Raw genomic sequence first — 14505 nt, 5'->3', positions numbered from 1 at the left:
GTGTAGTAAGAGTGGTGGGTGGTGGTAGCGGAAGAGGTGGTCAAAGAAGTGGCATGTGGCATGGGGAGGGTACGTGTGGCGTCGGATTCAGGGGGATGGTAGATGTTGCGGTGGGTATAGGATGGTGGAGTGGGTTAAGGTATGGAAGGGCATAGGGGATGGTCATCATTGGGAGGGGGCGGGGGTTAGGGAGGGGACGGGTAGGGATGGTCGGGGTTTGGGAGGGTGATGGTTAAGTTTTTTTTTTTTTCCTCCTTTCTTATTTTGTCATTTGTGTATAACAAATGAGAGGGGTAAAGTCGAAAAAAGTGTGCGAGATTTGCTAATATGTGTAGCAAATAGCAGATCCCGTTATAAATTAAGATGAAAACAATTATATTACAATAATTTATTTAATTTTAAAAAGCGATTTTCGAAAATAACCCGTACGGGTACGGATTTAAAAGCTAGTCACCATGGTTATGAGGAGAATTTTGAAAAACGAGTTGTCTCGAAGGCCTATTGGGGATTGAGCATGAGCCCAATAGGCCTCTGGAACGGGTAAGCCGGGTATATGGTCAATTATGGCAGCCCGTCCATCTCTCGAGCGGAAGATTCTAAGGCTAGGAATCTTACTGGTTAACCCTCTCTTCTTCTTCTTCCTCTTCAAGCCACACTACCTTTCTAACTCATCAAACAAGTGCGCGATATTATCCAAAATCTCACTTTACTCTATCAAGATTCAATCAAAATGACCAAATTCAGGAAGCTTAATCGCCCTACGGGTCATCGAATGTCTATGCTCAGGTTCATTTGTATTACTTATCATCCAATTCATTTAATCGTTGCGCAAAAATTGAATTAAATTGCTGAAATTTCATTTTTGTTTTGTTTTTGGATGTAGAACGATGGTTTCCCAGTTGGTGAAGCACGAGCGCATTGAAACCACTGTTGCCAAGGTACCCTTTTCGTCGTTTTAGGGTTTACTGATCCCATGAATCAATCGAATTGTTTGAATCTCGGTTAGGGTTTTAGGGTTTAGCTGATTCGTCGTTTTTTTTTTGCTGGGATTTTACATATTCGTGCTGGAAAGATCAGATATTTATTGTGAAATGATAGTGGTGTTGGGTTATTTTGTTTGTTTTGATTGAATTTGCAGGCGAAAGAGGTTCGGAGATTAGCTGATAACATGGTTCAGTTGGGCAAAGATGTATGTCTCAATCTACCACTTTTTTTTTTTTTTTTTTTTTTTGATTGGATTTGTAGCCGATGAAACTTCTTGTTGTTGGATGTCAATTGTCAATGCTTTCTCCACCCCGTATATATATTATTCCCGATTAGATTTAAGTGGTCAAATGATTTGCAAATGATAAAATGAAAAGAGTTATTTACTAGTATTTTGGTAAGTTAGATGTGACAAATTTTGCATTTTGATTGTATATTTTTGAGAAATGAGCGGTAAAAGTTGACATTGTTGGAAGTTACAATTCAAGTGAGACAATATAGATGATACGGCAGAAGTATCACATATGGATTTGGTGGACATTATTTGGCTCTCTTGAAAAATAGTTTGACGTATTTGAAGATTTCTATCTGCTTGTGATGACAAGCTGCCCTCCGTTTGAGTAGCCAAACTTCCTCGGGGGCTGTTCAATACTTCAATGCATATAAAAAGGTTTGCACATATTGGTAATTCAATGTTTTACGTGATCAAGAGTTGAGCCTAAATCTTTCACACTCTAAGCAGGGCATTTTAGCTGGCGACTTGCGTGCCATAGCTATTTCCTTGCTTAATTGGGCTGGGAGTTTGGGACTAACGTGATTTAGGGGTACTAAATGACTGGTTGTGTACAATATTCCCAAGTGCTGTGAGCATGTGACATGATCATGTAATTCACAAGGCAAAGACTGATACAGGGCTTCTTGTTGCTGCATGCCTGCATGCAATTGGTGTTATTGCTCCAGCGTCTAAATTTATGGTGCTCGCAAGACTTGAGCTGTGATTTTCATTCTCTGACTTCATCCTTCGGTCACAGGCCTGCTCCATTACTGAGATTACTTTTATTAGCATATAAACTTTTCATGATTTATTTATGCCTTTATGGTTGTGGTCTGTGTTACTCTGCCTTGAGTACGAGTCTCCCACAGGGTACATATCCAAGTGTTGGATTCGGCATCACTAAGATTTTGAGACACAGGAACCATTTCTTGAAATGAGGATATGAGCCTGATGAAAATAAGTTTGACAAATAACACTTAAAATCATTAAGTATAATACTAAATGTCTTACGTCTCTTCTACTTTTGTGGTACGGGTCTCACTAGTTCTGGTCTTCTAAGAGAAGTGCCGTTGGACTAATAAGTGTCAGTTACATAGGAATGCATTCCCATATTCATGTCGTGTTTTGCCGACGCGGGTACAGTCTGAGAAGTGAAGAGTCAAAGTAACACGGGTTATGCTATGATAATTTTGAAAGTGTGAATATTTATAATGCCACACTCAGTAACTTAATTTTATCTTGATCTGAAACTTCAGGGGTCTCTTTGTGCCGCGAGAAGAGCTGCTGCCTTTGTAAGGGGTGATGATGTTATTCACAAGCTATTCACCGAGTTAGCCTATCGATACAAGTGAATCTCAAAACCTGGCTTGCTTATATTACTGTGGTTATCATTGGTTAAAACAACTAACGTATGTAGGAAACTGAACATTGTTTACTGGAGGTTGACTCTAAATTGTCCTGCAGAAATAGAGAGGGTGGCTACACAAGAATGCTGAGGACGCGTATTCGAGTTGGTGATGCCGCCCCAATGGCGTATATCGAGTAAGATATTTAGTACAGTACTACTACTTTACACTGCACTGCTTTCAGTCAGTCGGTTGCTTTACTTGAACATACTATAATCAGCTGAAAACTAGAATTGGAATTTGAAAAATGTTGGTAAAACACTAAAACTGATAGGTGGTCCTGGCATCACTGCAAGGACAGGTTTCTGAATCCCGCCTAAAATATTATCAACGTTGGTCATGATGTTATCTTCATTTTCTTCGGTGATACCCATATTTTCCTCCTCTCGAGGTTTGACTTTGTATTTGGATAGGTTTATTGACAGAGAAAATGAGCTGAGGCAGTCAAAACCAGCAACTCCTCAGCCACCCCAAAGAGCACCCTTGGATCCATGGACCAAGTCGAAGCTTAGCAGGCAATTTGCACCACCTAAAGAAGAGAAGGTCTCTGATTCCGATATTTAGTGTTCATTGCTGGTAAATGATGGCAATGTATGAATTTTAATAGCTGAGGGTGATGATGCCATGTTCTTAAATCACAATGGCTATTCAGTACCTTGGTTTGAAAACGGCAATTCAGTTAGTTGGTCCAATAAACTAACTGCTTATTGTATTGAAATAGAGTAGTAGTTAATTTCTTTCATTATGGCAAGTAACTGTAGACATGACAGTATGACACTCCTCTTACGACACAATGTCTGTTCTACACAACATAACTATGATATTTTAACATGCACTTGAAGCCGATTTTGAGTAACATAATCGACTTTACTACCTTCTAGTAGTAGTACAGCTATACGAGGTACGAGGGTTTTGGAGTTAATCTGTAGATATCAACTAGTTTAGGTAGTCCAGGATGCTGATTCCGAAAAAGATACTTCAAGAGTCGAAGTTAATCAATTGATGACATACACATACACCATAAGCAATAAAAGTCCTAAATCTAGGCCTAAGCTATGCAACAAAAACGGAATGTCTAAATAATTAGGTAGTCCAGGATGGTGATGTTTTCATGACGGGCTTCATCTGTTTATCTTCCTGAAGAGCAATCATACCCAAATGTGAAGGGTCCTCTAACATCATCTTTGCAACCAGATATCCAGCAATTGACCAAGTTTGACATTTCCTGGACTGCTTCCCATCATAATATTCCGGCCAGTTATCTTTCAGTAATCTGGATTCCGTCTTGCAATTTGAGGACGCCCCGTCTTGATGCATGCAGTTTGCAAGTAAGTTAAATGGTGGAGTTTCAGTGAAGTTGCAAGACGAATAATAGGGGACAAAATGGAACATCTTTAGCCCGTCCTAGAACTAGTGGCCGGATTAAGACGGACTCACTGTCATTTGAGAAAAATAATTGTGAGTTGTGAATGACAAACACATGTAATATCTTCACTGTAGACATTCCCCCTTAGACACGGTATACATCTCAAAATATCTTCACTTTTGACATTGCCTATCAAAAGTGAAAGCATATTAAGAGTTTACAAAAATTCTAAGATTAAGCTCTTGAAAACAGCACCCATGAACGAACATGAGATATCCTCCTCCTTCCTTCCAGATTACAGCAATTTATCATCAGTAACAATGTTTCTCACAAGATGAAGTTAGAAAAGGAAGTTACAACAACTACATTATTCTACTTCCTCAAGGCCTCCCCCAATTCCAAATGGCTGGATGGAAGGAGGGGGTCAATTGCAAGCATCCTTACTAATGTTGTTACTGAGTGATACATGGAAATAAATTGATGTTAAAAGCCAAAGCACTCTTCATCCAATCCAAAACAATAGCCATTACGCAATTTTACTGAAGGAGCACAACTGTCAATCTCTTACATGTAAAACCAATCCATATTCTCAAGTATTCTTCATTTAACTAAAGCCCTAATGGGTCGTTATCACGGACGGACAAGACCAGCTCATATAAGTTTTTGTAGGTGTGAGCAGGGGCGGATCCAGGAATGAAATGTTCGGTGGGCTAGAAAATTTTGCTTACTCAAAAAAAAAAATTATTTCGAGACGCTATTTAAAGAGGCTTAAAATTAATTATTATATAGTATTATGCTTCATGTGTTTGTCATATTCGAGCCAATAATTTTAAATTATAATTTTTGACAACTTATGGTTGATATTACCGAAGTACTTATGTGCTAATTAAGCTTACATATAACTATTCTTATTATTCATTCTATCGATAAATTCTTAAAGTTATAAGTCTCACGCAATTTTTGGATAATGGGAGCTTCATAAACAAAGGAGAGTAATAAAAAGTCATGTCAGACAATAAAAGTACACAAAAAGAATTCGTATATTATAGAAACTATGTTGACCTAAAAAAATATTATAGAAACTATGGGTTGATAGAGTATAAAATCAAGAGAAAATAAAAATTACAACACATAAAATAATTAAAAAGAATTTTGTCCTCCTCTAGGTTCGAACCCCCCACCCCTAGAGTGATATTCATAACACCTTACCACTGAGCCAAGGGTTTAATTATGGCTATTATTACACTATTTGCATATAAGTATTTTTTTTCTCACAAAACAGGTTGGGCTCCAGCCCATATAGCCAATGGGCTGGATCCGCCCCTGGGTGTGAGTGATTAAATATGATTATGATTAATGTGTTAATGAGATGGTTACAAAGTGAGGTATTTATACAATAAGATCTAGCTAAAGTTAAGCTAACCAACAACTAAACCTAGCTAACTAAACTCTAGATATTAGGAGATACATTTGACTATTATTAACAACTAATGTAAACTAGGAGATAAATAAGGAGAAGAAGTAGGCTTCGGTTGAGCATTTGAACCATGAGAGCTTGACTCGGTTTTCTATGATATTATATTCTTAACAGGCTCCCGCAAGATGGACGGCCCAAGGGTGAGTCCAATCTTGGAAGCTAATAAATTGAACCGAGGACGGGCTAAAGGCTTCGTAAGTGTGTCCGCTAGTTGATCATTGCCATTAATATGTTGAACCCGTATAGCACCCATTTGAACTTGTTCTCGGACGAAATGAAAGGCCAACGTTAGATGTTTCATTCGAGAATGAAAGACCGGATTGGCCGAGTAATTTGCAGCACCGAGATTATCGCAAAAAATAACAGAAGTAGTGGTCAAGGGAATGCATAGTTCAGTGAATAACGACTTTAACCAAAGCATTTCAGCAGTTGTGTCCGCAACAGCGCGGAATTCAGCCTCGGTTGAGGACCGTGAGAGAGCTCGTTGCTTTTTAGATGACCGTGAGATATGATGTTGACCAATGAACACAATATAACCGGTTGTAGATAAATAATCAGTGTGGTCGCCGGCCAAATCCGCATCACAATAAGCATGAAGATTAAAGGAATTGTGTGTACGAAAGATAAGACCATGATGTATAGTACCTTTTAAGGAATCGCATGAGACGTTTTAGAGCACACCAGTGAACGGAAGTCGGATGGTTGAGAAATTGCGCCAGTTTGTTTGTCGGGAAGGCTAGGTCGGGACGAGTAAGGGATAAGTACTGTAAGCTTCCGATGATAGCACGATAATTAGTGGCATCTTCGACAGGCATGTCATCTTGACGAATTAGTGGCGGATAAGAGAGCATCGGTGTCGTACATAGACTGCATTCTAACATGTCAACCCGAGCTAGAATATCAGAAATATATTTGGACTGGTTGATATGAATGCCGGATGATGTGGGCGTGACCTCCATACCAAGAAAGTACGACAACATACCCAAATCCTTTAACGAAAAACGTTGGGAAATAGCTGCAATAAACTTATTAACTTCATGAGAATTCGGCCCTGTGATAACAATATCGTCAACATAAACCTTCCAAGAGTAGGTGTCGTCCTCCTCCCCATCCACAACCCAGGACTGGGCCCTCAACCAATCAAGATCAAGATAAACAACTTTCTTGAACATGGATGCATCCACCGCCCCCGGTTCGTAAGCTAGCAAGTTCTTGGCCAACCGAGTCACCAAGGCCTCACAATCTAAGGAGCATTGGTCCGACTCGCCCATTCTCCCAAGGGCAAGACACACCAAAGACACGTGTTGAGTTTATGGATTCAAGTACCTAAGAGGGGGAGGGGGTGAATTAGGTACTCTTTTAAAAATTTTAACTTCAACTTTGTTGGATTAAAGTAAGTTAAGTAAACAAAAGAGATTAGATGATACTTTGAATAATATTGAGAGATTGAACAAGTATCACGATGAATGTTTGCTGAAGTATGAAAGCAACAATCGTTCTGACTGTATCTATTTGTCTCAGTTTGTGGAGTATTACTGCAGGCCAAATACGACAGTATGATGAACTGTTACTTCTAAGTTTAAGCGAAACAAACAAACAAAGTAAAAAGGCAGCGGAAATAAAATAAGCACTTGAACACGAGATTTTTGAATTGGTTCGGCAAGAAACTCAAGTGCCTACGTCCAATCTACTTTTTATTACTTTCCTTTAGTGATCTACTCCGAAAACTAAAAGACCCTTGTAATAAAAGACGCCAACCTACTCCGGTTGCAAAGCTAGTACAAGAACTACTCCGTTCTAGACAAGCTAACTCGCAATCTACTCCGATTGCCAAGAGTTAAAGGACTACTCCGTCCTAGAACTCAATACTCACAACCTACTCCGGTTGCCAACTCACAACCTACTCCGGTTGTCAAGAGATAAGGACTACTCCGTCCTAAACTCTACTAACACACTTAAAATGTAAAGGATCAAGTTTCCACTAACACATTCTTAACAAAGAATAGAGGTGGACAACTTTTACAAGATCAACACTTTTAAGCAAGAGAGTTTAGTATAGAAAAGCAACAGTAGCCACGACTGTAGAAACTGAAAGACACTTGAAGACTTTTAAAGGTTTTTGCAAATAAACACAACTTTTAAGCTTTAAAAACAATTTGCAAAGATGAAAGAATTATTTCAGAAAAGTCTTGGGGATTTAATGAGGAGGGACTCGGTATTTATAGAGGAGGTGAATGAAGGGGGTTGCTAGGGTTTTGAAGGGTCAAAGACCTTGCATGTGAGGAGCAATAGTAACCACCCAAAAACTTGCACAAAAGAGGAGTCTTTTGCAAGGGTAAGAATAGAGAAAGAAGGTTTGAAAGATAACCTTAAATGCTCATGCAAAATTATAAAACAAAGGATGTGAGACAAGTCACATGATGACAAGTTAACACAAATAAGGCAAAAAGCAAATTTTGTTTTCTTAAAAACCAAAGGATTGAATTTGCAAAAAGAGGAAGCATTTTGAATAATTCAAACCATTCTTTATTGGATACTACCTCCTTAATAAAAATCTGAATTTCTCTCTTTGAAAATATGAGTCACGTGAAAGCATTTGAAAGATAAAAAGAAGCTTCAAGTTTTTACGAGTTGTGGCACAGTCCACTCAGCTGTTTACTTGTTGAAGCAACAGTCATCTGGACTGTTTCTATTACTCTGCTATACTTAACTTTCTCACTTGTACATTAGATGACACACGACTAATTACAATGGGATGATTAACAACTTCAACACTTCTTAATCCAAGCTTGATTACATCATTAATCCTGAAAAGGTAAACTAAGATAACACAAATCAAATGGGCATGTTATCATCAACATAAGGAACCCAACAACACGACATTGAAGTGAAAACGGCTTTCATGGCGGGGGTTAAGGTAGGAGCTCAAGATCAACACCTCCGTGGAGTTGAGTTTGCTCGGGTCCTTCCTCCCAGAGATTGATCAAGGAGCGCAAGAAAATCTTTAGGACAGGGTGCTCAATGTCGCTAGTCTTCATGTTACTCACACTAACCTTTTCCTTACTCGTGTAAAGATGATAATTCTTTGAAGCTTTCATGTCTTTCTCAACCTTATCATGGTGACCCACAACTCGCTTACCCACTCTTAGATGGTCGGCAAAGGCATCACTACCTAAGTTGAAAGTGGTATTCGATCTTGAGCCTAAAACTCAAATCATGGGTCTCCTTGTCATAGGTGAAGGAGCTCAAAAACTCAAGGGTGAGGTTGTGATAACGTATCTCCTCCAAGTTGTACAAACTCTCCAATCCGAGAACCGTGAAGATGTTATGCACCTCTTTCTCTATCCCTAGGGCCTCCAAGGTACTTACCGATGTGCACTTGGTCGGGGCCATCCTCCTAGTGGCTAGGACCTCAAACTTATCTTGGTGCTCCTCACTCCCAAAGGCTATTGACGGGTAGTTCGGGAGGGTAATAGCGGGCGGTGCCTCTTGTTGAGGTTGGCGGGCATTCCTTCCACGATCGGTTCTAGCGTTCCTTGCCATGCTACAAGAGGATCACACACAAGATATGGAATGGGAAAGATAAGAATTTGAAGCAAATTTGGATATGAATGAAGATTTCCTCAACTTCTCAAATTGATGGATACCGAATAAAAGGAATTTCCAATATAGTTTCCTTGTATTTTAACCAACCTTTCAAAATTTTCTTATGTTACAAATTCTTCCCCGGAAATTAAAATTCTTGTGACTTACTATGGTTTTAAAACATGACTTTCATAACATGTATTACTCTTATTCATCACTCGACTTGTCGAATTTTGACTCAACCATGACACACTACACTAGTTTCTTATCATATTAGCCATTTGCCCAAGCTTTGAAAATTTTAACCCTTTAAAGCCTTACTTAAGAGGTTACATGTTGTTGTCATCAAAATCTTTGTTAAAATTTGATTAAGGAAAAATTTAGCTTGTCAAGATTTAAAAGAAATTCGGGCAAGTGAAATGTTTCCTTGCCATTTTAAAGTCTTTGAGCCGAGCAATTTTAAGTGTAAGGCTACTTCAAGCATCATGGCTTGAAGTTTTGGAAAAGTCATGAGAAAGCAACTAAGTAGTAAACAAAAGAAAATTAAAATTTGACATGGTTAGTGTCGTATTTTTCAAGAACTTGAGACAAAAAATTTCTTTTAATCCCTCAACATAGAAAAAATTATCCTTAAGACATGAAAAGGCATTGTTCATGGGAGTTTGAGGAGAAGTTGGAGAAATTTCACCCAAATTTTAAGACGAAATTGGTTTCATTTTGGAACCACATACTAGATTATCAACCAAGATGGTAGTCTCATAAGGCAATTAAACCAAGTTTTTCCACAATTATTCTGGCCCTCATTGTTAACAGTCAGTTTGGGGTTCTTGTTTCAGCATGTGCTTGCAATGTGGAATACCCAACATGCCCTTCTGGAGATGCAAAGAAGAAGGGTTCAACCGTCAGTCCGTCAAAGATAAAGAGAATGAAGGGTCAATCTTCACACGCGTCTTGGAAAAGAGAGACCTTCGATTAGTAGCACCATACAACATCATTGATCATCTTACAACCAAAGGGTTTGCTCATTAATGGCCTTTAGAAAAACTCCCATTGTCGAACTAGTTTAGCCCACTTGGTTCTGGCAGAATTGTTAGGTGTTCCGTTTAAATAGAAACAGTCAGAAAACAGGGTTGCTTCTGGAGTTGTGTTGTGTTTAATCTTGTATGAGTCAGAAATTTTTATATATTAGATTTGGGTTAGAGTACACAGAATTGAACCTGTACATTTGTTCCGGACTTCAGCGGAAGCGAGAACCTTAGCCTAAGATTGCATCCTAACGTTAATGATGTTTTGTACAGTTATAAAGGAGCATTGTAATGACACCAAGTCTTTCATATCACAACTTGTTTAAAATTGCCTAGTTTCTTTCATATCACAAGCATGAAACGTAGCGGGGGAATCTGATTCCTGCTACTCAAACAAGCATGAAACGTATGCGTGCCGCTGGATTTCCACTACTGGTATACTTAACTGGGGGAGTATTCATGATTATGACTCCAACAGGAGCATATTCATTCAAGGAAAAACGAACAAAGGAGAACTAGTAGGCACACAGGGCAAACAAATAGGAAGAAGTGAGAACATATATTGCGAAACTAATTCATTGTGACAACTGTACAATGCGAAATTCCAAGCAGAGCACAAAAGAAATGAGGTGCGAGACCACAGACCTCCTTTGCACAACAGCGCAGCAATTGAAAAGTTCATAGTAAACTCCTAGATACTAGTTCCTCAACCAAATACGTTATCCATTTTCATTGTGAAACCTTGAATCAACATCACCAGTTGCTGCAGTTGCCAAATCGACCCCTGAGCCATGGTTGTCGTGGCTGATTACGTACAGTGGGCCCATTGTTCATGCCAGTAAAGGTAGTCAACCTTTGCTCCTTCATGTTGGCAAACATTGAATCTAGTGTTCTAAAATTCTGGTTGTGTATCAACTCCTTCCTCTGCACAGGATGTTGAAATTGATGTTGTTGATGTCCACGTTGCTGCTGCTGCTGCTTTTGTTGCTGCAAAACAGCAAAGTTGAGCCCGCAAATTAGATGCCAAACTTACTCCAACATGAGCAAAGAAAAACATGTCCAAGCTTTTTAACCACTTCGCTTTTAAGTGAACCACTGTGTTGGCAATGCTAAACTGTGCACCAATTACTCAAGTAGCTGACTTAAACCAAATACCCAAGAATCCGACCAATGGATGAGGTAAACCAACCACAAGTTACACTTGTTAGCAAAATTAAAATAGGCACACAGGCGGACAAATTTGATGTTATGTATACCTTCAGAGCATTTCCACCAGATGCATTACCCTGACGCCTTACTGGACCACCACCAGGCCTGAAACATCACCAAACATTCCAAAAGAGTAAAAACAACATTGCAAAACAATTTGATAAGAGGAGAAACTACCATCATTATGCTTCTATCAGTTGACAAGAGACCAACTGAACCGGATGAGGAAACGACCCACCACTTGCTCTAGGGCTATTACCATCAAATTAATGCAAACTGTGATTCAGCCCCCGTCAAAATCAACAGCAACAATCATGCAATGCAGTCCCAACTATGCACTCCCCATACGTAAGTGCACGCGCAATTAAGTGTTGGACTCCCAACAAAGTGTGCACAAGCTTGGACATGTAATAAGAGAGACACTACCCCTGGATCCGACGTATTTCATGAAGGAATGATAAATAAGTTATTCAAGAAGATGTTCACACCATCAATAAATTACTCTGGTTGTAATTAAAAATGAGATGTTGTGTAATATGTAGTACAGGCTCCAAATGAGAGTAAAACGATGTAGCTCTTGACCCCCTCAAATTTATACCATCGTGAAAATACTTCATCTGTTCTTCGATATCCCGCCCCGATATGAAATTATTTACACCGTACGTAACAAAATACTAAGTTGGTATCTGACGACAGACATCCAGCTTACAGTCTCCAGAGTCCAGTATGTGTGTTATACACAACTTTAGTACAATGTGCTCTACTTAACCACCACATGTTCCCCAAAACCTCTTCACATTGACAATTTATGTAGCCACCTCAATATCAGGTCCAAACAATTCCATTAACCGCCGGTGGGTTGAAAAACAGGTGGATAGTTGCCTAGATGGTAATACCTTAAAAAGAAGGGCAATCCACAGAAATAGTGCTAATATGTGAGTGAGTTTGGCTTGAAAGAACATGGTAGCTAACAGCATCTCTCTTGTACTGATAACCAAGTTATGCGCTGTATCTCTATATAGGTGGCATGGAGTTGTACTGGGGAGTCAATGTGCACAGGAAATCACAGAACACCATCAAGTAAGACCAGTGGTGCCGATAGGCTAAGCAGAGAAGATCCCCAAAGCTTTGCTACAGGCTCAAGTAAAAGATAGTTTCCATGGACCTTTCTACAAAACTCCGAGCTAAAATTAATCCCAAAACAAGCCACAAACTACGATTAACTACCATGGCAGCTCTCCTACCAAATGTCAAACTTTGTATATAATTGTCGACGGTTCACAAATCACAAAAGCTATAAGAGTAAACAGCCCCGATTATTCGAGCCAAAATTCTGTGTGAACACCAGTTCTCATCTCCATATATATCCACAAGTTACAAAATAAAGAACCCGGCAACCAGGCAATGATAAGTGAGATGCTGAATTATATAGGGCAATGATAAGTTCACAATGAGATGCAACATGGTGAAGCCTATGAACCAAATTACCTGCCAAAAAACACAGTCGATGATATAAACATTACACTCAGACAACACCATCACCTATTAAACAGCATCTCCTCAGAATGATCAAAAGTGGCAGTACTACATAATCATGGGACTAAAACAAAGTACCTTGAGTTATTCCAATTCCTTGCTTTATTCTGATTGATTGGCTTATTACGAAACATGGTAACTACTGACTTCCTAGAAGCTCCAGCTACCAAAGGAAAATTGTTTCTACGGAACGTGATAACTGCTGCCTTTGGAGCAGCTTCAGGTGCCAAAGTAAAATTGGTGCCTCGAAAGCTGGTCCTTTTCTGATCAAGAACCCCCTGAAGGAGAAAAGGAAGATAAGACATTCCGCATAACATGAATACAAGAAAACCAGTCATTCATACTTCCTAGATCGGTGAATCAATAAATACCATAACGAACCTGCCTAAGAGTAGACCTGGAGTCCATATATTGGCGCACCTTCCATGACCTATTTTGATTCCCATGAAAAACACCACGACTTTTGTTCTGTAATCCAGACATACATATAAGCAAATTATAATTCAATAACCAACATTCGACTGTGTGATCATGATATAATACTAACAAACAAAGGAATCAGGTGATCAACATACCGATACCCTTTGCTGCTTCTTAGCAAGATTCCTCCTTGACATCTTAATAATATCATCTGCAAAAGATTAAACATTGAAACCCCATTTTAGACCAAGGAATATGAATATACCATCCAAATAATCAAATCTCTCCTTGAAACCATTAGTTTCAAACCAAATAACTCATAGACGGATTACCTAAGGCCATATCCACTTTCTGTTCCCTAGCAATATCCTCTTTTGAAAATGCTTCAATTGCCATCTGTTGTACAATACAGCAATCAACGGTGATGACAAATCCCCAAAAAGGCCCAAATTTTCGGTAAAACAAACAAAAAAATCACAAAACTGCATCAAATTTTTGGTAATTCAAACAATATTAACAATTATAACACAAATTCTTATGTAAGACGGCATTACAATAGTTTGTTAAGGATAATATAAGATTTATATTTTAGGTTTTCCGTAAAACCGTTCTACACAAGACTAACCTGTTATAATTACATCATATAACTATAAAATCAACTATAGAAATCAACAAACAAGAAACCTACAAAATATCAATCAAATAATCTTAAATAAAAGCGTAATCTTAAGTCCTTAACTGCTTAAAGAGAAAAGCTGCGAAATTTTCATTTTTTAAACGACATCATGTAAAATTGTAAACCCTAATTACTTCATCTTTGACGCCTAATTACTTCATACAGAAACCCTAATAAACACTAATTGCCGAGAAATAAGTTTCAGAGAGAGGGAGAGAGAGCGCGTACCTTAATTAGGTTAAAGGAGTCGCGAATCGGTAAGAAATTGAGAAGGATAAGAACACCAAAAATTGATTTGGGGAAATTTTGGGGATGATTGTGTAATTGGTGAGACCGTGAGACGAGGGGCTGTTGATTTATACTACCAAAGGAAGCCGCGTCGAGGTCCAATCAAACGATATTTCCTTTGTTTCCGACAATTTTTTACTTTCCTTAATTTAGTGTGTCTGTTATTTTTTTAAGTTTTCGATTTATGTACGATTGTAAGTGTATGTTACTTTCGTCTTTTCTACTTTACTTATTTTTTAGGAAATATCCTCTTTGTAAA

At 38.7% G+C, this 14505-nt stretch overlaps 2 protein-coding genes across 2 annotated transcripts; one reads left to right on the top strand and one right to left on the bottom strand.

The window, feature by feature from the left end:
• Nucleotides 1-563: 563 nt before the first annotated feature.
• LOC141653656 (uncharacterized) lies at nt 564-3499 on the top strand. Its single transcript, XM_074461482.1, has 6 exons — nt 564-786; nt 884-938; nt 1139-1189; nt 2515-2606; nt 2723-2800; nt 3078-3499. Exons 1-6 carry the CDS (start codon nt 731-733, stop codon nt 3226-3228), a joined length of 483 nt encoding a protein of 160 aa, XP_074317583.1. The 5' UTR covers nt 564-730; the 3' UTR covers nt 3229-3499.
• Nucleotides 3500-10659: 7160 nt separating this feature from the next.
• On the bottom strand, nt 10660-14413 carry LOC141653659 (uncharacterized). Its single transcript, XM_074461487.1, has 7 exons — nt 14187-14413; nt 13615-13678; nt 13438-13493; nt 13244-13330; nt 12941-13140; nt 11374-11431; nt 10660-11104 (listed from the first exon to the last, which is right to left on the bottom strand). The coding sequence occupies exons 2-7, from the start codon at nt 13676-13678 to the stop codon at nt 10871-10873; spliced, it is 699 nt and encodes a 232-aa protein (XP_074317588.1). The 5' UTR covers nt 14187-14413; the 3' UTR covers nt 10660-10870.
• Between the last annotated feature and the right edge of the window lie 92 nt (nt 14414-14505).

The sequence above is a fragment of the Silene latifolia genome, chromosome 4 (assembly GCF_048544455.1).
Source record: "Silene latifolia isolate original U9 population chromosome 4, ASM4854445v1, whole genome shotgun sequence".
In the NCBI taxonomy this organism is placed as follows: domain Eukaryota; kingdom Viridiplantae; phylum Streptophyta; class Magnoliopsida; order Caryophyllales; family Caryophyllaceae; genus Silene; species Silene latifolia.
This window is presented reverse-complemented; position numbering and strand designations above follow the sequence as displayed.